General features: G+C 34.7%; 1 protein-coding gene across 1 annotated transcript in view; it reads left to right on the forward strand.

Annotated features, from left to right (window-relative positions):
- UGGT2 (UDP-glucose glycoprotein glucosyltransferase 2) overlaps positions 1-26,287 on the forward strand; it is a 137,774-nt gene that overhangs the window by 13,584 nt on the left and 97,903 nt on the right. The window contains exons 4-10 of the mRNA XM_031466220.2: positions 91-203; positions 5,311-5,485; positions 10,597-10,693; positions 13,298-13,370; positions 15,298-15,398; positions 20,497-20,596; positions 23,037-23,097. Of these exons, the coding sequence (XP_031322080.2) occupies positions 91-203; positions 5,311-5,485; positions 10,597-10,693; positions 13,298-13,370; positions 15,298-15,398; positions 20,497-20,596; positions 23,037-23,097 (720 nt within the window). The remainder of the gene's footprint in view (positions 1-90; positions 204-5,310; positions 5,486-10,596; positions 10,694-13,297; positions 13,371-15,297; positions 15,399-20,496; positions 20,597-23,036; positions 23,098-26,287) is intronic.

Raw genomic sequence — 26,287 nt, forward strand, 5'->3', positions numbered from 1 at the left:
AAGTTGTTTTAATCAAAATAATGTGTGAGTTTTTTAAATGATATTGTAATTATCAACTACTGTAGCTAAATACAGTCTTTGAAATCTTAGATTGCAGCTGATGAGCCCCCACCAGATGGTTGTGATGCATTTGTGGTTATCCATAAGAAACGCACCTGTAAAGTTAGTAACATTAAAAAGCTGCTGAAGAAGGCAACTTCAAGGTAAATTAATGATAGCCTACACTACACTTTCACTAAAGAAGTGGTTTATAAAGAGATGAGAGTTGAAATAGAAATTTCTTACAATAAAACATTTTAATGCTTGAAGACATTGTATATTAAAGAATGTGCTCTGAATATGAGTCTTAAGTCCTTTTCTAAAATATATTAAGTACTTTCAATATTTTTGCCTCAATAAGCTTTTGATCTTAGAATCCCAAAATACCATAAAATATGAGATGTATATTTTATGTAAACATAAATTGTTTTTTCAAATACAGGCATTCCTCAAAGATATTGTGGGTTCAGTTCCAGACCACTGCAATAATATGAATACTAAAATAAAGCTAGTCACATGAAGTTTTTGGTTTTCTAATGCATCTAAAAGTTATGTCTACACTATACTGTAGTCTGTTGAGTATGCAGTAGCATTATATCTTTTAAAAAGTACATACATTAATTAAAAAATACTTTTTTGCTATAAAGTGCTAACTATCCTCTGAGCCTTCATCAAGTCTTAATCTTTTTGCTGGTGGAGGGTTGAACTATTGAGAGAATTTCAAAAATATGACACAGAAACAGGGAGTAAGCAAATGCTGTTGGAAAAATGGTGCCAATAGACCTGCTCAACACAGGCTTGCCAGAAACCTTCAATTTGTTAAGAACGTAATCTCTACAAAGTGCAATAAAGCAAAACACAATAGAATGAGGTTTGCCTATAAGCACACAAAACTAGATTTATCTGAACTATATCTCTTTATAAACTGAATGTGTACCTTGGGAATAAAAAATTAATAATAAAAGTAATATAGAGTTGCTTTTTTATAATGCATTGTTCAAAACTTTTTCCTTCTTCCAAGTATTTAATATAAATGAGTATGAGAAGTAGCAAGAAAATGCAGTAGTGGTTTTTACAGAGTGACACCTACCAGTGTATGCTTTACTGCCTGATTGTTTATACTTTAAAAAGTGTTTAAGTTTTCCTTTATATCTTAAACAGTAATATATATTGAGTAATTTTATGTTAGTACTTCTCTTATTTGTTGGAAACCTTTTCTAATATCTTCTTATATTTCATATTTTAATATACATAAGGCTTTTATTTTTATGTAGCCAAATTTTTCCTTGACATGTGTGTGTTTTTATACTGACACAGTTTTTCCCTAACCAGAGTGAGAGATTTTACTAATGTTTTCCAGTAGCTTTCTTAAATTTTTTATTTTACCTTAACCTTTTGATCTATTTATGAATTTTCATCAGAAGGCAAGAATTCAACCAGATCTTTTCCCCTCAGGTGGCTAGTCAATTATCATATTCATTATATTTATATTATGGTCCTTTTCATAATGATTTGTTGTATACTGTTACGTTTTTTGTAGCAGTATCATGCTGTTAGTATTTATTACTTTATAATTTATTCCAGTGTCTCACAGGACAGTTTCCTCTTCATTGCTGCTTTTTTTCCTCCAGAATATCTTAGCTCTTTGCTCTTGTTGATGCTTTCAAACTAACAGTAGAGTCCTTTTTCTCCTGCCAGATTGCCTCCCTAAAAAGCCTTGGTAGGGTTTTAATTAGAATTGTGTTAAACTTACTAGTTAATTTTAAAAGAAGTTAAATATTTATTATATTGCCTCTCTCAATGCATTTCATAGTATGTCTTTCATTCCTTTTAAAAATTTAAAGTTTTATAATTTTCTGTGTTTTTAAAATAGGAAATAATTGTTTCATTTTATCAATTGTTTTTCATTTATTGAGGTGAATTCAAAGTTTTTGTCTTTGAACATACTGTATATTATGGTAATATATTTTAAACTATTATACCTTATTTGCATTTCTAGAGAAAACTGTTAATGGTTTAGGATTATCTTAATTTTTTGAATTAGATTTCTTATGTTTTTATTAAGACTCATGTTTCTATTTTAATGAGACTAGCCTTTATTTAAACTATTTATGCCATTTTTAATGTCATTCTACCTTCATATAGTGAATTAGGCAACTGTGTTATTCTGTAAGAGTTAATATAGCATAGGAATTACCTGTTCCTTTAAAGCATTAATAGACTGTGAAATTGTCAGCCCTAGTGTGTTTTTTTCTTTTCCTAGAAAAGAAAATTTTAAAGGCAATTCTGGTAACTTTTAAAATTTATTATTATTACTGATTTCTGACTTCTGATGTCTGACTTTATAATTTCTCATAGAAACTAATATTAAATTGAAATTAAATATTCAAAAATTAAATCTAAAATTAAATTAAGATTATAAAAATATTAGCATCACGTTGCTGAGAGAAGCAACCTACCATAAACCCTCTGAGTCCTTGCATGTTCTTTCTTGGTCTCACCAGTAAAAAATGCGAGACCTGTACCACTCTTTACCTGAACCATTTTTCAGGGTTGTATTCACAGTGATCATGTTTCCTTTTGGAAAGAAGAGTGGGCTTGTTTTCTACTTGTTATAAAGTGGTGGTTCCCCAAGTACAGTGTTCCTCAGCTTCAGCGTATACCCACTGTTTGCGTAGTATCCATTTACGTCCATATTTTGTCGCACCATGCTTTGTGGAACTTGGGGGACAAGTATAATGCTTACACTACTTGCTATGCCATGAGCAGTGAAGTCCTTTGTCGTTGACCCCAGAGTCTCATGTCTTCTGCCAGAATCCATGAAATGATAAAAGCTGAATTAATTATTTTGTAAGTAGGCTAAAACCAAGCCTTAGGCTTTTTACAGTTCTTGACAGTTTTAGAAACAAGAGTGGGGTGTTGACAGACACATGACTTTCTGGAAGAGGAAGGACAGGGTCCCCCTGGGTTGGGGAGACAAAGGCTCAGCGCTTGAATTTCTCTCCGACTGCCCCCCTCTCTATCCCCTGCCACTCTGCTGTGCTCCTGGCTGGGTGATAACAGTCTCCACACACAATTTTTGATCTTTATTCTTACAGGAAAAGGCACCCAAACTCAAGATGGGGTTTGGAAGGCACTCATAATGGAGAAGGGAATTTAAATGATCTCCAGATCAATTCAGTGTACTTTCATTGTTTTGACTCCCACATCTGTATGTATAACTGGCATTGATACTGTTCGTGTATGTACTTTGAATGCTCATGAAATCTGAAAGGAGATACTCTCATTTGGGAGACCACCACACGAACTGTCTACTCCCAGGTGGTCTAGTAGAAACAACATAGAATGGGAGGAAAAGGGAAAAATCACAGCTTTAGTTACAGACTGAATGGCTGCTTGAATACCCAGAGAGGCAGTTTCCAGGTTCAACAGCGCCACCTGCCTGACTCAGCTGTCAAGTACACCCCTTTTTAAAAAGAAAGTTAAATTGCTACCAAGCTTAATTTTAACTGAACACCTGACTCAGGAAGCCTTGTGACTCTAATGTCTGGTGTTTACATTTTGGCATAGGTCAGCTGGGACGTGAGCACTAGCACGGTGGAAGGGACCCAGCTCGTCTCTCTGGTCAAGTGGAAATGCTATATTCAAGAGCAGTTACTTCGACCTCGCGTGATCTTGGGGAGACATGTTCAAGTGGCAGCAGTCCCCTTTTGGGAGAAACCAGATGCCTCATTCCACTACCTGAAGTAGAACTTCTGGCTCAGTGGGGCCCCCATTTCACAGTTGTTTCCCTTGGTGCCTGGGTCAGGTTATACATTGGGCTGAGTTAAAAGCTGGTGGTGTCCTGGGGCTGCTGTTGCTGTTCATCCAGGCTGCAGCTGCATAAACCCAAAAGCACATGTGGTCACTCCATTCACGGGCAGAATGCAAGGCAGTCCTCATACCTCTGATGAATCCCTGACCGCTTAATGACACTTGCTACATTTATACTGACCCTGGGGCTGTTGCCAGGGGCCTGCCTGGCTGGTCTGCCACTTGGGAGACAGCACCTGGCAGATCAGAGGCACCACTCCTTGGGGCTGTACGCTGTGAGAATAGCTGCACCTGCCCATCTGACAGTCTGGGTTGTTTGTGGAGATGCACACAGTCCACAGTGTCTAATGAGTCCAAGTGGAGCCGAGCTGCATATCCATACCGCAGTATCCGGATTGCTACCGTTGCTTCCCCGATCCACCACTGCATAGGAAGTGTGCCATTGCAGACAGGGAGCACAGTAAAGGACCACATTCTTCTGATGTAAAATCTATCACAGCATACCTGACTTGTGACTTCTGCCCAGACGTGGTTTATTTGTCTTGTGGTAAAGGAGGCCACATTGCACAGGGCCCTCACCTGCTCCTGGCAAACTGTCTGTGTCAGACCTTTGACCTTGCTCTCTGTGCTACCACTGGTGCCTCATCCCTGTTGATACTTCTTCACGTCATGGTTCTGCTATTTAAGTCCAATTGGCTAACTCTGGCCACACCCCACTGTAGCCCTTGGAACTAAACTGTTATTTTTCTGGCTTTGCAGATCATCTGTAGTCTGATAATTCTGCACCTTATTTCACAGAGGCCACCAACCCTAGTTCAGTAGTCAAAGTATTCACTGAACATTCCACATTGTCTGCCATCCACAGGCATCTGGGTTCTGAGCACACTGGAATGGTCTCCTCAAAAATAAATTCAACCTCCCTCACCCTCTGACCCATAGACTTTAGTAAGGTGGTTTGACCTCTCAGAGTGACCATCCTCAGAAAGGTTCTGTCCCTCATCCACCTCCTGTGAAATGATTAGGATGGAAGGGGTAGGAGGTTGTATAGGTCTGTTCAGGATTCCATCGTGATTGTTGCTGGGCGTAGTGTATCTTTCCTTCCCTCTACAGCACTTTAAAATATAAATTTTATTTCATTGAAAAATATGTTGCCATTTATGTTATTTTGAAGATAGTGAATACTGAAGGAAGATAAAATACTTTTAACACTCAATTTTGGGTTAACCACATTTACTTTTTTCATTTCTGTCATTTAGAAGTTAAGTGCACAGAGTCACTACAGGAACTTTAGTCTTTTCTGTGATTTTTCTATGTGTGTGTTTGTGTATATATATATATATGCATAAATATATATACACATTCCTATAAGTTTGATAAGCAGAAACTATAAACAGTTATGATATATTTTTCATACAGCCTTTACTTTCAGTGCTTGCTTGTGTTTTGTTTTCATTTTAGGCCCAGACCTTACCTGTTTAAAGGAGATCATACATTTCCTACAAACAAAGAGAACTTACCAGTGATTATCCTGTATGCAGAAATGGGTACCAGAGCATTTCGTAAATTTCACACAGTATTGTTGGAAAAAGCGCAAAATGGGGAAATTCTTTATGTTCTCCGGCATTATATTCAGGTACATGTTTGTTTTATCGAAGATTATTTTGGCTATTAAAAATACATTTTATGAAAATTTTCCTTCTAAATTTTACATAATAATTTCCACTAGAATAGTTAAAGATATTTTAAAATTAACAACTGTCAAATGTGAGTTTTATGTGGAAAAATGTATTGTGATCCTATGTCTTTTCTGGGAGTATCATGTTTATATTTTTTTTCCTTATTTCTCTGAAACAGATTAAAAATTTGGATAAAAAAAACAAAAGCATACTGCAATAGCATGCATAATATTTTGCTAGGACTCATAAATAGAGTTATTTTTAATGAAAATGGATTACAGTGAGGAAATCTAATTTACTTGGTATGTTGATAGTATGTATATATTAGTTCAAAGTGCTAAGCATGGTATAGGAATGCTCTTAAGCCTATTTGTGTGAACAGCTGACTACTTTCTTATTCAAGTTTCAGATCAGATGTGTTGTGTTATCTCTCATTCTCCCAAGCTCTCATTGTTACCACACTGTTCTGTTTTAATGACTTCATAGCACTTATTACAGTACTATCTCAAATTTTATTTCTTTAATACCTCCACTCTGCCACCAGCACACACATAGACACAGACACAACCAAACTCTCACATGCACACACTAGAATGTAATGGCCATTAGAGGAAGGGCCTTGCTTCTTTACTGTTACATTCCCAACATGGAAAGAATGTTTTAATTTGCATTTTCCAAAATATTAATGATACATATTAAAGTTTAAAGTAGTAAAAGCATTAGAAATATACTTGATTGCCTATCTATATCCTTTGCTTGTTTTTATATTGGATTCTTTGGGATTTCCCCCCCCCATTTACATATTTTTAAAAACATATTCTGAATACTAATCTTTTCGTCCGTACTCTGCAAACATCTTCTTGTGTATTTATGATCTCCTGATAATAAAAACAAATTATCTCACATTTCATTTTAGTGCAAGTATTAATTGCAATGTAGTCAAATTTGTCCAACTTTTTCTTAATGATCTCCTTCACAATGCCATCAAAACATTTTCTTATATTTTCTTGTGAGAATTAAAATGCTGTTTTTTGTGTTTTGGTCTTTACTCCATCTGGAATGTATTTGAATATGCTGTGAGGTAGAGATATAATTCTAATTCCATATGGAAAGCTATTGGTCTCCACATAATTTATTAGACAGTTAACTATTTTAAGCCATCATATACCAAGTTATGTTTTTAGACTCCATTCTGTTCCAATAATATATCTATTCTACACAAATATAATATTTTAATTGCAGTAGCCTTTAAATCTAAAGCAATCTTGAAAAAGAGGAACAAAGCTGAAGGCATCACACTTCCTGATTTCAAAATATATTACAGAGCTGTAGTGATTAAGACGGTATGGTATTGACGTAAAAACAGATACAAAGAGCAGTGGAACAGAATAGAGAGCCAAGAAACAAACCGACGCATATATGGTCAACTAATATTTAACAAAGCTACCAAGAATACTTGGTGTAGAATAGTGTCTTCACTAAATGGTGCTAGGAAAACTGACAGCCACTGGAAAGGAATAAAACTGGACCCCTATTTTATATCACTCACAAAAATTAACTCAAAATGGATTAAGACTTAAACATAAAATCTAAAAGCATAGAACTCCTAGAAGAAAACATAAAGGAAATACTCCTTGACATTGGTCTTGGTGATGATTTTTTGGATTCAACACCAAAAGCAAAGGTAATAGAAGCAAAAATAAACCACTGGGTCTCCATCAAACTAAAAAGCCTCTACACAGCAAGCGAAACCATCAACAAAGGCAATCTACTGAGTAGGAGAAAATATTTGCGAATCATTATCTGATAAAGGGTTAATATCCAAAATATATAAGGAACTCATACAACTCAATAGCAGAAAAAAAGCAATTTGATTAAAAAATGGGCAAAGAAGCTGAATTGACATTTTCCCAGAGGAAACATACAAATTGCAAACAGGTACATGAAAAGGTGCCCATCCTCACTAATCATCAGGGAAATTCAAGTCAAAACCACAGTGAGATATCACCTCTTACCTGTCAGAATAGCTATATATCAGAAAGACAAGAGATAACAAGTGTTGGCCTGGATGTGAAGAAAAAGGAATCCTTGTGCACCGTTGGTGGGAACGTAAAATGGTACAACCTACATCCACTACGGAAAATAGTATGGAGGTTCCGTGGAAAGTTGAAAATAGAATTACCATATGATCCAGCAGTCCACTTCTGGGCAGATAGCTCAAGGAAATGGAATAACAAAAAGGTATCTGCACCCCCATGTTCATTACAGCATTTCTTATATAGGGGCAACCTAAGTGTCCGTCCATGGAAGACTAGATAAAGAAATGTGATGTATACGTGTGTGTGTGTGTATGTGTGTGTGTGTGTATATATATGTATATATTATTCAACCTTTAAAAAGGAAGTCCTACCATTTGTGACAACATGGATGGACTCTGAGGGAATTACACTAAGTGATATGAGTCAGACAGAAAAAGACAAATACCGTATTTCTCAGTTATATATGGAATGTAAAAAAAACAAAACAAAAAGCCAAACCCATAGAAACAAGGAAGTGATTGGTGGCTGCCGAAGTTGGGATTGCGGGGAGGTTAATGGGTGAAGGTGCTCAAAAGGTACAAGCTTCCAGATATAAACAAGTTCTGGGGATGAAATGTACATCATGACAACTATAGTTAACAATAGTGTATATTTGGAAGTTGCTAAGAGAGTAGATCTTAAAGTTGTCATTACAAGGGGAAAAAGACCCATAGCTATGCGAGGTATGGATGTTAACTAAATTTACTGTGGTAATCATTTCATAATATAGTTGACCCTTGAAAAACTTGGAAGTTGGAGCACCAACACTCCACGCTTTGTAAATCCTCCTTTAGTTTATAGTTGGTCCTGCATATATACAAGCTTCTTCCATATCTGTGGTTCTGCATCTGCAGATTCAGCCAACCACAGATTGTGTAATAGTGTAGTGTTTACTAGTGAAAAAAATCCATGTGTAAGTGGACCATCACAGTTTACACAGTTCAAAAACCTGTGTTGTTCAAGGGTCAACTCTGTATACATATATCTAATCGTTATGTTGTACACCTCAAACTAATACAGTGTTATGTATCAATTATATCAGAAAAGGAATGGGAGATCAAAGTATATATCATTTTAAAAAATATTCCCAGGTGATTTTAACATGCCCCCACCCCCCAGTATGGTATGCTCATCTACTGAGAATCAGTGTCCCAAGCTATTCTTTGGAGAATGTGACCATTAAATATACTTCTGTGAAAGCATACTCACCAACTATCTGGGTACTCTGTAGCATCAAATTATAGCCTTCTGTTTAATTAATGACATGTTGTACATTCAAAATAGTTACACTGTAATCTAGTCAACATGTAATTCCAGTAAAAAATAGACTTATTTGTGCTACCTTTTGAACAGATGACTTTTTGGGTGGAAAGAAGAAATAGGATAATGAAGAAAGATTCTTTTCACCAGTTGATTTAGCCTATGAGCATTTTTGGTTTACAAATCCAAAGCTATTAAACTACAATTCAAATTTTATATTAATACATTTTCAAATGGAGAAAGTAAATATGAATTTAATAAACATATCTTTATTACTGAGGAGCTAATAACATTCCGGAACTGATAATGGAAATTGGTTATGTGAAATTGCATTTCTTTTATGAACTGTAACAAAATATGTGGGCTTAGAGCTTTGATTTGCTTCACCACCAACTGATTGTCTTTTCAGTGTAGAGTTAAAAATGTATTTTTAAATTGAGCTGTATGAAATTGAAAACTCTTTAAAAGATTTTCAACTTTGTCAGGTTACTAAAATTATAAACAACCCAATTTCCTCATGCTATCTTTCATTATAGCATGTGCCTGGGAAATTAGCAAATTAAATTTTAGCGTAGGCAGCAACGTTAAACACTTGTCTGCATGTCTGAAACTAATTCTTACATCATCTTCCTTGGAAATAGAACCATCCAGGAATAGTCACTCTGGTTGTATACTTATTTTTAAGGCTGAGGGAGAAGTTGAGGGAGGGAAGGAGAGAATAAAAGGTAATACACTATTAGGGTTCTCCTTGCGTTTGATCTCTGCCTCTTCCTCTCTCTTGTTCAGGATTGCAAAGCTGCTCTCATGTAAACCTTCTTTAAGCAAAGATACATAGCATCGTCACAGGTGTTTGCTGAGTACTAGTAAAACTGGTTTCCTGACCCGTGAAAGAATATGCCAAATGATAATGATTGTAGCACAACTCATAAGAATTTCAGTTTAGAAGCTAGAAGTAACCTTAGACATCTTCTGAAACATTACATATACTCATCCATGTTGTTTACTTTTTGAAAAAATGTGACTTCTCTTCCTTGACAGGATAACTCTAGACGTACATACTGTATTTGTCCTTTATAGAAAAGGGAAGATAAGGTACCAAATTCTGATCACACATACTTCAGACAAGGCAAATTGTTACCTCTCATTGCAAGAATGGGTATTAATTTGTGGCCTTTGGTATAGTTTAATCATTGAGAAACACAAAGAAAGAATTAATGAGGTTCTTTAAGGCACTGAGTTTTGTTTTTTTCTTTTTGTCTCCTTTACCTCTATTTTCCAGTAATTGACAACATTCTAGTTGTCCTACAGCCAGACAGCTAGGAAATGAATAGCATTTACTGGTTTACCAAATCTTGTGTAGTTCCCCAGAAAGAGTACAGTTTTGCTGAAACTTGATTGCATTGGCTTCTCTATTAACTCATGGGAAGTATGGGAAAGTTGCCATGGTATAACAGAAAAAGATCAGATTTTTTTTCATTGTAAAAGAGTAATTAAAACAGTAGAGTCATGACAGAGTGTTTAGAAAGTAAAGAAGTGGTCATCAACCAAATTCTAGCTCCTTGACTGTCTAGAGAGAGTATAAATATCCCCCAAATAATTATATTTCACAGTGATTATGGAACTTCAGCATTAGTAATTTACCCTAATGTCCTTATACATGTGACACTGAATTCAAAAGCAGATGTTTGACTAAATATTTTCTTTTTTTTTTTAATACTGTGTTTGAACAGAAACCATCCTCACAGAAAATGTACTTATCTGGCTATGGTGTGGAGCTAGCAATTAAGAGTACAGAATACAAAGCGTTGGATGATACCCAAGTCAAAAGTAAGTTTATTCTCTGTATTTGAGTAGAATAAAAATTTGGAGGCTTACATACTTCATGTAAAAAAACAATGACTGTAATCCTATATGCCTTAATTCAAGGCTGGAGATGGAATTAGACATGTTCCTCCCTAGTTGGAATTTAATTTTAAGTAAAAATAAATATATTTAATATTATTGCCCTTTCAAAAATGTCTTCAAAAATTGAAAGTAACATATTATTTTGCTTATACCCAAATGGCTTCCCAAACACTTTTTGCAACATATAAAAATTGATATGTGTAGGTTACACGGAGGCAATAGGTGTGAGGCTGCTTATGGCTAGAAGTGACTGACCCAGGAGCTCAGAAGGGCCGGTGATGTGCCCAGTCACCCCCTGGAGGCAAGGGCAGGAAGGCTAAGGGGACCAGTGTCTCAGTAAACCTAAAACCTGTTGGTAACACTGCCTTACAACGCTTAGTCTGAAGTATTTATTTACAGTGAAGTTAGAATGATGGTGTTGTGTTTTTGTTTCCTTTTGAAGTGGAATGGGAGAGGACAGTGGATTGTTAGAATGAAGTACATGATTAGATTTGTGATCTAGAAATCAACACCTGTCTGTGTTCTGTGTACTAAATGCATGCTCTAGATGAAGGACTGCTGAAGACCTAAAAACATCAAGGACTTTTCAGATTCTTATGGAAATCTTTTATTACTTGGCTCATTGGAGATTTATCTAACCTGATTCTGGGTAAAGAGTTTCTTTTTCATTCTTTTATACGCTCTTGGATGTGGCTCTACTTCAACTTTGTTTTTATATCCAGGATCTAGTGCTGGAGGCCCTGCCCTGATTATGACCTAGCTCTAGCCACTCCTCACTCCTACAGAATGTGCTACAAATAAACATCTGTATTATTGTGATTTAAATCCTGCTGGTTAAAGAGTTACTGAAAAAGTACAGCACAAATAATAATGTCCAGATTTAAATATTTCCACATAGCTTGTATATAGCTCTACGTGATTTATAATTTAGTCTTTCATTTAATAGTCATGGTAGTAACTTAAGGCATTTTCTAGCTATCCTTGGGCTTGTAGAATTTTCTTTAAAAGTCACGTGATCATATGTGTTACCTATGTTACAAATTGCACACTAAATTTTGTCTTACATTTGGAATATATCTTCTCTCCATTCTGGTTGCCACTCCTTTAGTTCAGTTCTTTTTTTTCCCCTCCGTATGTGTGTATCAGGCTTCTAACTGACCTTCCCTCTGATCTTTGGTCTTCAGTGCCCCTAGTCCCCTCGTCCCCAAAATAGAACGATCAATTTGTTGTCCACAGTGCTGTCTGATTGAACCTCTTATGATGAAAATCTGACATTGTGACTCCACTGATGAAAATCCTGTACTGATTCCCTGCAGCTTCCCTCCTAAATTCAAGCACTTAGCAGAGCAGAGAAAGCTTTTCACCCTCTGGCCTCTTTCTGCCTCATCACTGTCCCTCAGCCCTCTCATTTGTGCCCTGTGCTCCTGTAACACTAAACTACTGTACAGAATAATTTTCTGTTCCCTGGATGCCTCCTTGTTTGGCTCCATGCCTAGCCTTTATGACCTCTATAGAATACTTTCATTCCTTAGCATACGCTGTTCCTTCTGCCTGAACCCTTCCTCCTTTCTCCCACCTCTTTTATTCATCTAAAGCCAACTCATCTGGTAAGACTCATGTATCAGTCAGTACCTCTGAGATGGCTCCCTGTCTTCCTGCTCTGTCAGAGGAGGGTTTTCCCTTTTCTGTATTCCACATATTCTGTGCTTTCTTTCAGAAAAGTTTTAAACAGTCTGTGAAAATTGTCTGTCTGCTTTTCCACCAAGTGAAGTATCTTTTGCATCTCACTTCCAGGTGTCTATCCAGTAGGCATCATAAAGAGAGTCAGTAAATGTTTGCCCGATGAATGAATGAAATGGAGGAGTAGGAAGACTGGATCAGAGCACTCAGGGTTTTTAGTTGTGGTCCTAGCGGTCCAGATCCTCAGATGAGTGGAGGAGAGAAGTATATTTGATGAGCTGTAGTCCATACTGATTGAGCACAGCCCCGTGCTGTAAGAGGTCACAGATTCTCAGAATCCCAACGTACCCTCACACATACCACTTACCACACTATATACTGTAATTATTTGGTAACTAAAGGAGAGGGGAAGGGGAAGGGAAAGGAACATAAAATATACCTTTATCCTTTGAGGCCATGAGTTTTGCTGTCTATCTAAAGATTTCTTCATTATGTCTAAAGGTGTCAGAAACATGCAAGAACTCCTGTATCTGTTAGGATTTAGATCTCTTTCTGACTTAAGAGCTAAGCCCAGGGTTTGTTGCAGGTCCTTTTGTTTATCATTCTGGTTATAAAACAGAACTTGACTATGAGATTATCTACAGAGCATTTATTATGGTTGTTAAGTATTTAATAATCTTGTTTAAAAAGAGAGAGCACACTGATGTATCATTACCCGGATCCATGAAAGAAAAACAAGGTAAAACAAATGGAATTTGATTTTGAGTTCTTCTAATTTATAATTACATATTCCTTTTCCAATCTGAAATGTTTTTGTTTTATTTTGTTTTTGTTTCCAAAATGTAGCTGTGACTAATGCTGTTGTAGAAGATAAGACTGAAACAAATGAAGTCCAAGGATTTCTCTTTGGGAAACTAAAGTAAGTTGAATCACAATGATGTTGTATTACTACACTCTTAATTTTGTTTTTAAAGGAATTGATTCAGTATGCTGTGTTGGTCTGTGTTCCACATTTTGAAAATAGACATATTGTTACAAAACTAACACATGGTTAATGCAAAAAAAAAGCAGAAAATTGAAAAATAATCACTATTTCGACAGGATAATGAGTATGATTAGAGAAATGGGAATTGAAAATGATCAAAGTTGTCTCTGCTAAAAACTGAAACAGAATTTCGTAGAATCTTTTACAGATCCTCATGGGTTACAAAGATCATGGTTAATATTAGATTTTTTAGCATGAAAAAATAAAAAAATTTAATGCCTTAAAAGAAGAGAAAATACTTAGTTTCCTAAATTTCAGTGCCGCTGAGTGCCACGTTAAAAATCTTTTAACATCTGGTCTTAATTTCACATACATGTACAAGTAACTTCAAAAATTAAAGTTCTGCCCCTTTTCTTTCCCGCATCACTGACTGAAGACAAGGAATGGGATGGTGAGTGCTCTCTGAATGTTGATGGTTGGGGACTGTCGCAGTTTTGTGTGTAGTTTCTCTTGGTTACAAGAAGGGAAAGTTTATGATTCCCTTGTAAAGGTTAAATTAATTGAAAATAAAGAACTGTTTCTGTTAATATCTTTGGCTCTTATTTAGTACTAGCAGTACCTATACAGGACACTGAGGTCACTTCTCTGGGAGTAGATCATATCTTGGAGTCTATAATTCTATTCTTTTTTTAAACATAACTGACTATTTAGGAAAATGAATTGCATGTCCTCCAAAAAGCTGTTGGAACCCTGGAATATTAGTTTTTTTAAAGAGGAAATACTCAAAGTTAGTTATTTACACAATTAATTGACTTAGGCAGAAACCTTTCGCTTTGAGATATTGTGTGATAATGTATTTTTGCCTGAATTACATAAATAATTTTAGCAGTGAAGACTATCATTAAGCTTATAAAGAACAATGTAACAGCTCTTATAAACTTAATATTACTCTGTAACTTAAAATACTGAGAAAGGAAGGGTTAATCTAATTCATAGTGAACTTATTTTCAAATAAGTTCTGTTGCTTTTTCACTATAAAAGCAGTCTTGATTCATTTTCAAAATGTCCCACATTGTAATAAAATTGCAAAATATTGAAACTGTAGTACATTTATTTATTTTAACTATAAAATTAACCTATTTCTGTGTATATGTTCTGTATATTTTTCATTTCACTTTTTAAAATATTCATTTCTCTTTACTGTTGAAACTTTTACTTAGAAAGTGTGCTGATAGCTAGATAAAGTTTTTCGAAAAAGGATTCTGTCTAATAATATTAAATGGCACTATGTCTTGATTTCATAAGGGAAGAAAGAAGATTATAGTTTTTGTTGTAAGTATAGTAAATGTCATCTACTATATTGTTATTTAGCACTCTCTGAAAAATACCTAGATATGTTTAATTAGGCAAAATTATCTTAAGCTTTTTATAAGTTTCAAAGAAATAGAGTGAACTCTAAAATTGTATAGAAAGCGTTGGTGTCTTTCCTTATAAAATAGTTTTTGTTTTTAACTACAAATGCAATACTTGTAATTTATAAAGTGTTAAAATAAAAAGTATATAACGTAAAAACTAATAATTCTGCCCTCACCCTTGGGTCCCTTATAGGTAATGTTAACAAATGAAAGCACATCCCCCCAGGTTTGGTTTTGTTTTATACATTGAAAAAGGTAGACATGCATATCTCCCTCATTATCTTCAGGTTCTGTGGATATAACTGCATCACTCTTTATTATTAACTTGATAAACAATTAGTTTGTGTCTAAGTATTTGGAGGAGTTAATTACAAAAATATACTGCTTGTATTGTAGTAATTTGTAGCAGGTGATGATAATTAACATTACTTAATATTCTAATACAGAGAAAGATATTCAGATCTTAGAGATAATCTGACAACATTCCAAAAATACCTGATTGAGAGTAATAAAGAAATGATGCCTTTGAAAGTCTGGGAACTGCAAGGTACAGTATTTTGGTCTACTTTAACATGGCATATTGGTAACTGAGCTCTGTTTTGTTAAATAGGCTTTTAAATAATGTGATATTAATTATTTCATAGATAATAATAATTACTAATGATGTGACTAATGTAAATTATTCCATTACTTTTTGTAGAAATACAAATTTAATTAAAAGGTTACTCAAACAAATCATATTTTTATGTTTGTAAAATTTAACATTATATCAAGTGCGCTTAACTGATAACTCATGTGTGTTTAAAGCGTACATGAGTTACAGGTTTAGCTCAAGTATTAAATCACATTTCAGAGAATCTGTAACTCTGGTTAAAAATCCTAATCAGGAGAAATTTGAACAAAGTCTTAATTTTTTTCCCTTTAAAATTTTGATCTTAACAGACCATTGCCTGTTTCACTGTGAGCTTAAAATAGCTTCTGTACTGACATCCTATAAGCAGATACTTTGAGACCAAAATTTAGTTTGAACTATAATTCCTTTTCCGCTTGTAATTTTCTTTTTTATTATTTTTAAAAATTTTAGTAAGTCATGGAAATATGTCATTATTCTGTGGAATCTATAACTTTTATCACATCTCTCATCAACTTTTTTTTAATATAACAGCACATTGAAATTTACTTGACATACTATAAAATTCACCCATTCAAAGTGTACCATTCAGTGGGTTTTAGTATATTTTTTAGAGCTCTTTAACTGTCATCAGTCAGTTTTAGAGTATTTTCATCACCCCAAAAAGAAATTAACATACCCAAAGACAGGTACTCCCCAACTTCTCCAGCTGTAGACAAGCAACAGTCTACTTTCTTCTTCAAAATATTCTCTAAGGGACCCATAATTTAGAAAATTTTACGTGGAAGGGTATTTTGGATGGCTTGTAAACAGAACATGCATAGTTAGCTTAGTTTGAATTAATCTCCCTAATGTCTATATAAGATATATTTGAATGGATTAGAAACAGGAAATCTAATTAAGACATCATTGAATTAGTATAATGTAAGATTGAACTATGTCTGTGGTAGAAGGCATAGAAAGGAAGGCTGAATTTAGCGAATATTTAGACAATACAGAATCAAAGATGACTTCAAAATTTGCAGCTTTGAACTTGAGTTAGAATATAAAATATGCAAGTAAGTTTGGGGGTTGAATATGAGGCCCAGAAATAAAGAGACTGGCCTTAAAAAGATGGATGTATAATGATTAAAAGGAGAGCATTTAAATGTTGAAAATCTTAGCATAAAGGTTTTAAAATGGAGAAGCTGAAACATTAGTGACCAAATCAGTGCACAAGGGAGGGTGCTGTGGTGCTCATGCGCTCATGGAGAGTAGACGTGGTGGAATGACGGGAAATGGAGGAGCACCGTACAGAAGCCAAAGGAAATAGATTCAGGAAAGAGGACGTGATCAGTACTTTTTCTTTTTCTTTTTTGATTGATTTAACAAGTATTTATTGAAAATCTACTTGGTGTCAGTCATGTCCCTACAACTATGGTTTTAAATTTTGGGCTGAAACTTATGGTAGGATATATATTTTACATCAAGACCCGTAAGCAGGTGTATGAGTACATAGATATGCTGAAAACTAAAAAAAGCTTCAGCATAGATATGTATGTTTACTACATTTTATACATTCTGATAAAACTTTCTTTTATTCTGCCCTACTTCATTCGAGAAAACTTCACATTACCCATTAATCTGATTTCACTGCTAACTAATGAGTTACAACTGACATGTTTAAAAACACTATATTCTGAAGATAAAATGAAGAGCTAAAATAGACACCATGTTTCTTCAAAGGGTCTTAGAAAAATATAAGTAATCTAAAAACCAGTGTAAAAATTACCATTGTAATTACTGCAATGGAAGGAGACATAAGATTAAGAAAAGTATATATGCCAGAAAGATCTGACTGGTGGGATGGGGGCAGGGAAGGGGTAACAGAAAGGGGAGCCTTCCTCAAGAAGTGGTGCTTGAATTGAGATTTGAGGAAGGGTTATTTAGAGAGACTGTTAAAGATCTTTGTGAGGGGTTGGATGTGGCGTGTGAGGGAGAGGAGATAGCAGGAACAACTGCTAGATTCATGGTTTACCCATCTGAATGGACAGTGGTGAAAAAAGAAGACTAGAGAGGACCAGATTTGGGCAAAGATGGGCAGGAATATTATAGATTTGTTATTGGACATGCTGCTTTTGAAGTATCCAAGTGGTAAAACCAAGAAGACAAATATGGGGATCTGGATATCAAAGGCAAAGTGAAGGACTTAAATAACAACTTATGAGTCATCTAGGTATGAAACAGTTTAGAAAAAAGTGAAAAAAAGTTAATAGAATCTGATAATACTATATTCATTTACTTGTTATTTACACTCTCTGATTTCATCAGCTAATTTTCAGGGGAGTTCAAACAACTTATGTGAAGGAGAATTACTTTCATGTTACCAAAAAATTTAAAAGGCTAGTTGTGTTACAAACCTGAGTAAAAGATAGTAGTCCATGATCATGATGGTGATTGGTGATGATAGAAACATTAACCAATACTGTTTGTCTGGCATAGTATTAGACTCTTTATCTGTATCATCCTAATTAAGTGTTAAAAACTCACAAGGTAGATATCCTACTTTTCCAGTTGAGGAAACTGAGGAACACACACATAAAATAATTAGTCTGAGGTCACAAATCTCATAAAGCACAAATCAAGGATACCTAAAATGAGCAGGTCTCTCTCATTTTAGAACCTAAATCCTCTCTTTTCCTCTATGTTGTACTGTTTTTAAGTATAACTTTATGTACCCAAATACTCTCAGTCAAGGTCTTAGTCATCATATAATTTCCTCAAAAGAAATACTTGTTTATAACTTGTTATACCATATCAATCATATAAGTAATGACTTTAAGTTTTCTCACCTAAAAAAAGCATATATTCCTAAATATATACACACCAGTTAAAAATCATGTTGCTTATAATTGCCTTTAATAGCAATAGTACAATAAAAAACATAAAGGATCTTATTTGTAATTTTGCTGTTCATTCACTCATTCATTCATTGATATTGAGCACCTACTTATGTATCAAGTACTTTGAGGGGGTTAGAACATTTAAATTCTGCCCTCTTAGCAAATTTCAATTATGCAGTACAGTGTTATCAACTGTAGTCACCATGTTATACATTAAATCCTCAGACTTGATTAGCTTCATAGCTAAAAGTTTGTACCCTTTTACCAACCTCTCCTTGTCTCTCCCTCCTGCAGCCCCTGGCAATCACTTTTCTGCTTTCTGTTTCTATGAGTTTGACCATTTTTTTTTTTCAGATTCCGCATGTAAGTGTTATTATACAGTGTGATTTTTTTTTTCCTCTGGCTTATTTCACTTAGCATAATACCCTCTAGGTCCATCCATGTTGTTGCAAATGGCAGGATCTCCTTTTTTAAGGCTGAATAGTATTCCATTGTGTTTTTATACACCATAGTTTTCTAGTTTGTAGATTTTCATAGTTTGTAGATTTCTCTTCAAGCTATGGATTTCATTTCCTTTGGACATACACTCAGAAATGGGATTGCTGGATCATATGATGGTTCTATTTTTAACTTCTTGAGGAATCTCCATGTTTTCAGCAGTGGCTGTGCCAGTTTGTGAGTTTCTTGTATATTTTGGATGTTAACCCCTTATCAGATATAATGGTTTACTAATATTTTCTCCCATTCCATAAGCTGCTTTTTCATTTTGCTGATGACTTCCTTGCTGTGCAGAAATTTTTTAGTGTGATAGTCCTACTTGTTTATTTTTCCTTTTGTTGCCTTAGGTTTTGGTGTCAAATCCAAAAAATCATGGCCAAGACCAATGTCAGGGAACTTACCCCTGTGTTTTCTTCTAGCAGTTTTGTGATTTCAGGTCACAAGTTCAAGTCTTTAATTAATTTTGAGTTGATTTTTATGTATAGTGTAAGGTAAGGGTCCATTTTATTCTTTTGCATGTGGATATCTAGTTTTCCCTGCACCATTTATTGAATAGAAAGTCATACTTTTTCTTTGCATGAGGTGATCCTATGGCAAAAGGATCCTAGTAGGGTGAGGACTGATGAGCATCCGTTGTGTTTGCAGTTAGGAGATACTAGGGAACACTGTTAGCTCCACTAGTGCTGGGATTGGAAACATGCTAAGGTAGGTTGAGGAAGTTACTTAGAGTTATTCAGCTAGAAAGTGATTTAGAGCTGGAGTTTGAACCTTGATCTGTTAGACTTTACCGGCCCATAAGAGGCTGCCCTGGGAACATCTTTTCTAGGCTTTGATTCCAGCCCGATTCGCCCCTTCACACTGAAAGGTAGAAACAAAACTAGTCTCACTATGATAAACTGGTCCTTTTACTCGTATTTGACAAGGTAGGATTCCACTTGTGGTGAGATGTTAAAGAGAAACAAAATGCTTCCCTATTAAGTAATGAAAGAATTCAATTTTAAAGTCTTTTCTGACCCTTGACAAAGTAATGAGACAAAAATTGTTGCTTCTAGCATCCTTGAGACTGACTCCAGTAAACCACACCCATTTTTCTTTTCATAGAATTGCCATTTCAGGGAAGTCATGCTAAGTTTAGGATTTTATTTTTACTGTTGTATAAATGTAGAACATTTTATTATTGTATAAAGGTAGAACAATGTTGGAAAAGAAAGTGAATGTTTATATTACTGAGTTAAACACAGTGGGTCTAAAGTTCTTTCCAGAATTGGCTTTTCAAAGCTCTTTTTTCCTTCCTATTGTTTCTTTTTATCAGAACTTTTTGTTGTCTGTTTCATTTAACCTCAGTATAGAAAAGATAGCTTTGTGTCAGCATTTCTTTTCGTATCTCTTTTTGAAGTTATATGTAATTTGTGGAAAACAAATAATAGGTATTAAATGGTAAGTTCTCATTCATAAAAATGTAAGGCTTACCTTAACTGGATGTAAGTGATACTTCTGAATAATGCTAAATATGAGTGTTTGTTAATGTGTCTCTATGTGAATAGATGGTAAGAAGTGTTATTTAAATTATGTGGAAATGTCTGTTGAGGTCTAACATTATGCTAAATTCCTTAATGATACTTGTTTCCTTCCAGATCTTAGTTTTCAAGCAGCTTCTCAAATAATGTCCACTCCAGTTTATGATGCCCTGAAACTAATGAAAGACATTTCACAGAACTTCCCCATAAAAGCCAGGTATATTAAAGTTTATTGGTTTAATTATATATAGCCAGAATTCTTTCCATTAAATAAATTTTATGAAAAAGGCTGATTTCATTTAATATAATGATGTCAATTAATTCTAGTATATATGGAGTTTATGAAATCAGGATCTCACTTCATTATATATGTTGGTTTATTTTTTTACTAGAGCAGAATATTGGTTTATGCATGCATGTGTACATGCTGTGAAATAGAGCTCTTGAGTTAGAGGCAAATGGAAAGGGGAAAATAATTTATTTTAAAAATTGTTTAAACAATAGACATGGTAATCCAAGAAAAAACTGGTTTCAGTAACTTAATATATAAGGAGATATTTTTCTCTTTCTCCTAGAGAGGATGATGAAAAGTATTAATCTAAATAAAACAAATATCTGTATATGTATGCATGACTGGGCATTGTACTGTATACCAGCAATTGACACATTATAATTGACTACACTTAAAAAAAAAACAAAAAAAAAACCCCAAAACTAAGTAGATCTATGCCCAAAGTGTGGCCAAATCATGTTCTTGCCCTTTCATATTCCAAACAATTAGTAATGTGTTAATTGTATGGAATATTTTGTGGAATACTTTTTTGCCAATAAGAAATCTAATTGAATTGCTTTCAGAAATATTAATGTTACATTAAACACATCTTCCAGTTCAATAGATAATATATTTGCATATCCAAAAGTAACTAATAGATACAACTGAGGTTATCATATATTATAAGGATTTTCAAAACAACAAGAATTCAGTGCATTTGTATTCTGGTCAGGAATCACAATAAAAAATTATAAGCAACGAATGAAATATAAACTAAATTAGCTTATATTGAAGATACACAACATGGGACTAGTGCAGCAATAGTGTTTTACTGAGAGGAGTCGGGGAGCATCCTTGTGCTCTCAGCATCCCTTCTTAAGCGGTGGATGATCATTAGGCCTCTGTCTCAGATACTTTGGTACATTTATCCACAGAACAAATTACTGAATCTTAATCCTAGACAGTCTTTGCCTTTGTAAGATAAATAAATAGTGTATGGTTGGCCACAAGATAACAGGAACCTTTTCACAAAACCCTGAAAATAGAGAGGTTTGTCACCTTATTTACAGATTAAGAATTAATATATTGATACGACTTTCAGTCAATTTTAGTTTAAACAGTCAAGAATTTGATAAGTCAGTGTTTATATATTAAAACATGAAATACATGTGTGTATAAATATATATGTTTAGCCACACTGCTGTTAATTATCAGTAGCTTTTGAAATTACTAGATCAAATACCAATAAAGCAAAATTATTTTAGTTTTCAGAAGACAATTGATTAGCTCTTCTGACAGTAAGTCATTATAACTGTTCAAGGGTTTTGTTACTAAGCTCTGCCCTTAATTTGTGGTTGGTCATTAAAAAGAAATTTACCAGCTATGTAACACTGCTTAAGGGCTAAATGGTAGGCTTGAGCATACTGCTTTCCTCTAGCCCCATCAGTGATGCAACCATAATTAATGCCCATGCCTAAAAGTTTTGCTTCCATAAGATGTTCAGACTTAATAAACGGTGTTTGGTTTTAATTTTTATTAAATAAATAAGTCACTCTGTAGACAACCAGTAAATGTTCATTGAAATTAAATATTTGATGAATGAAAAATTTGCATTATCAAATTTTCAGTTGTAATTTCTCTCAAATTCTGCCAAATTTTAGGAGATAATACACACTTATTGTGGATTATTTTAAGGTACCCCTTTCTGCTTGAGTTTTACTTAAAGCCAAACTTCCCATTATCAAGCTTTAGTTTTTTAGATCATTTTCTTCTGTACATAAAACTGACAGATAAATAAACATTCTTAGTAGTTATAAGGTCAAATAAATATAGTTAATAGACTTATTTAAGTAACACTTGTGCTCTGTTTTTAAATTATAAGGGAATTATAAGTTCTTCAAGAATGAATATGTGAAGTCACTATTACCAGTATTTTAGAGCTTACATACTCTGGTAAAGATCCCAAGTTAATCAGAATTCTTTATGTACAAATATTTCAAAAATTGCCTATTTGCTGCCACACATATGATGACCTTGATGATTTCATACAGAATTTCTCCCTGTGGGCAAAACAACACAAAATAGCATTTTCAATCAAGTATTCTTGAAAAATAAACATCTAGCAGTAAAGGAGCTTTGACAATACTTAGAGTATACAGTTAGTGCGCATGAACTTCTGACAGTCTCTGTTCCACCTGAATCAAATACCCTTGTCAAGTGAAAACCGTAGTGTTACCTGTCAGATAGGCTAGTGGAAATGTACACTTCTCAGTTGTGAAGCCTTTAGAGTTTTTAATTTCTCATACAAAGTATTACGTTATGTTCAATTATAGATCAGTCCTAAACATTTAAGGAAGAATGAATTATATCTGTTTAATTTTCCCAGATCTCTGACCAGAATTGCTGTAAATGAACGCATGAGGGAGGAAATAGAGGAAAATCAAAAGGTTTGTTTGAATTCCTTTTTTAAAAAAATTACTATACTGATAAAACAATATTAGACTTTGGATCTTCAATTTTCCTACAAAAAGAAAATGTTAACTTGCACTTTTTGATTGCTAAAACAGTTCAGGTTTTTCCTTTTTTATATTGTCTACTTTATATAGTATACAGTTTGTGATTTTAGTCAATCTTCCCTGATATGGATCGTACTCATTAACCCTGTATACTCCAAATTTTCTGCCCACTTTGTATGGTTTTCTTCACAAGATAGAATAAAGGCTATGAGATAATTCTTCAGTTTCTTATTATTAGTTTTGCTTAAAAGTTTGTGAAGACTGAGTCAAGTTTACACCACTGAAACATTATTAGACTCCTATAGCATGTAGTACACTATCACTAGTTTGGTAAGATTCTGTTAAATGTTCTCTTAAATTACCTTAAGACCCCAAATGATCTTAATTGTGTTAATACTTAGGAAGTGCTTGAGAACACTGCCTGGGTTTATTATATGCGACTGGTTTGGCTTTAAGTAATATAATATCAGACACACAGGGCCCTAAACAGTAGGAGTTCATTTTTCTCACATAAAAAGAAGTCTCAGAGTAGATTGCCACAAACATGGTTTTTTCTTTTATGGTTGCAAAATGGCTGCCACGGCTCCAGACCTCTTATCTGTATTCAAGGCAGAAAGAGGTAGGAAAATGGTATCAATCACATCCCTCCGGGCTAAAGCTTTTCTGGAACACTTTAACTGATTTCCACTTCCATCTCATTAGCCAAAATTTTTATTCCTAGCTACAAGGGAGACTAGAAAAGTTAGTGTTTACTATTCTAGTAATTGAGGCAAGCAGAGGAGAAATGGCTTAGGGACAGTGCAGGGTTAGCCAGTCAACAGCACCTGTCATACTGAGACACAGTAAGCTCTCAGTAAACGTCAGCTGTTTTGATGATGACAGACAACTACAATGATGACAATGACGTAGATGCACAGTTCATTGGAGCCTGAGTGATAGAAACCACAACAGAGCATCCCTCCTTGGGATGGTCTTTGCCGCAATGACCACCTAACAAATTCTTGCTTATCCTTCAAAACTGAGTTGTGGTATTACTCCTTTCTGTAATTCTCTTAATTGCTCTTACCATTCTTCAATCAGAATGGATTTTTTTTTGTAAAAGAGTTTTTATATTTGTTTGTTTGAATAATGCCACTTGCAATAAAAAAAAAAGAAGAGAGTTTGGGAAAGAAAAAGGAGGGAAAGAAAAGAAAGCCTGAGTATTGTTGGCTTCACATAATCCGGTTTATTTTTTGCTCAGTTAACAATCCAAAGTGCATGTTCCTGGTCATCAAAGCTTTGCTCTGTGTGGTGATGTTGGTTCCAGAGGCTGAAGAATTTCATGAAGTTAAAGAGGAGATATTGTGGGAATAAAAGAGATAATTGGGGAGACCAAATGGGATAATTCCAAAGGTAGACCACTGTGATGACATAACCATGGAATCACAGTCAAAGCTAGCTGCTGAAGGAGAGTAGAAATGAAAGTTAGTGGAAATGAGTAAATTGGGAAACTCCGAACCTAGGGGCTTGAATAATCACAGTACCTGGCACAGAGCTTCCTGTCAGAAATATTTGTTGAAGGGAAAACTTCTGAATGTTTAAATGCTACCTGTAAAAACACTCTATATTTAGCAATGTATAGTTTGTAAGATGTTTTATATGTTGTAGCAGTTATTAATATCCCAATGTATAAACTGAGATCCAGTGATTTCTTCTGAGTCACAGAATTGGTTCAAGACAGAACCAGAATATGTGCACTGGTTTACAGCTCATTTCTGAACAATTTAATAAGAATTTTGAATTCTTCAATTGCCAATCACTTCACCAGGTGATTGGAAAGATATCTGAGGAAATTAAGAAATCTGATGTAGTCATCTTCTTCTTAAAAATTCTTCAATGACTCCTATTTCCAGAAGAACAACATACGAAGTGCTAGAGAGATGTATTTAAATAAAATAGTTGGGTAGGGGAAGTCTGGTGCAGACTATCCATTCCCCAACAGAAACCCACCACAGAAACCTGTTGATCATGCAAACCTGAATTAGTAAACTAGCTGCAGTGAGGGAGAACAAGACCTTGGTAGACTCTCGTTAGTGTCTCCAAAGGAGGACATTGGGATAGAGTATTTACAGGGTTCATGGGATCTCTGTTCATGTGGTTTAAATTGGTCTTTTGAGGTGGGGAATGGTTTGGGATTGGGTAGAGTTTGTAACACAGTAGTTTAGGGCGGGTGATCATAAATGTGATAGGTTTGGTGAGCAAACTGTTGTCCAATAAGCAAGCTCTTTGCCAAAGTGAGATAACTCTCTACATTTGCAAACCAGACTGTTCCAGATTTACCTGGGAAAAAAATGGTTTCCAAGAATTTTTTGAAGCAAATGTTTATGTATTCAGTTACATTTTTATCGTCCTGGACAAGAATTCCCCGTAATACTTAAGTCATGTTGGCCCAGGTGATCTCAGTTCTCAGCCCTAGTAGTTGAGTATGTTGACAGAGGTGGTCTCATTTCTCACGGGGAAGGTAGGAGATGATTAAAGAAGTGGACAGTAGCTGGGTAGAAAGCAGGGAGAAGCAGTGTTCCTTTCCCTATAGTGCTTCATGACCAAGGTGTGATGTTATTAGTAGGTGGTAACAAGTCATAGGGAAGGATTATTTTAAAAATTTAAGTTCCTCGGTTCATACGTTTGCAGATGGAAGACATGAATTTCTGAGATGGATTATGCTATTGTTCAGAAATAACCACTCTCTTCCCTGTGTCAGAGGAGTTCACTTTTCTGCCCCTGGGGTGTTGGTTGATGCCATGTGACTTGCTTTAGCTCATATAAAATGAGCAAGTAATGTCATATCCATGCAGAAGCTTTGAGTGCAGCTGAATGGTTTGGTTGCAGTCTTGTTTCTGCCCTCTATCACAGAGGCATGTCTCTGCTCTCCTGAAATGAAAAAGAGCCAAAGATGACCTGATCATGGGAATATGTGATACGAGCAAGAAATAAATGTTTCCTGTAGCAAGCCACTGAGATTTGGCCACATAAGATTTTCAGATTCTTTATAGTAGGAACTTGATTACAGTAATAATCATCAGATATGTCAAATTTTATATGTTACTTTTTCATTTATTAAAATTTTATCTTAGGCTCTTGA

This window comes from Camelus dromedarius, chromosome 13 (assembly GCF_036321535.1).
Source record: "Camelus dromedarius isolate mCamDro1 chromosome 13, mCamDro1.pat, whole genome shotgun sequence".
Taxonomy (NCBI): Eukaryota; Metazoa; Chordata; class Mammalia; order Artiodactyla; family Camelidae; genus Camelus; species Camelus dromedarius.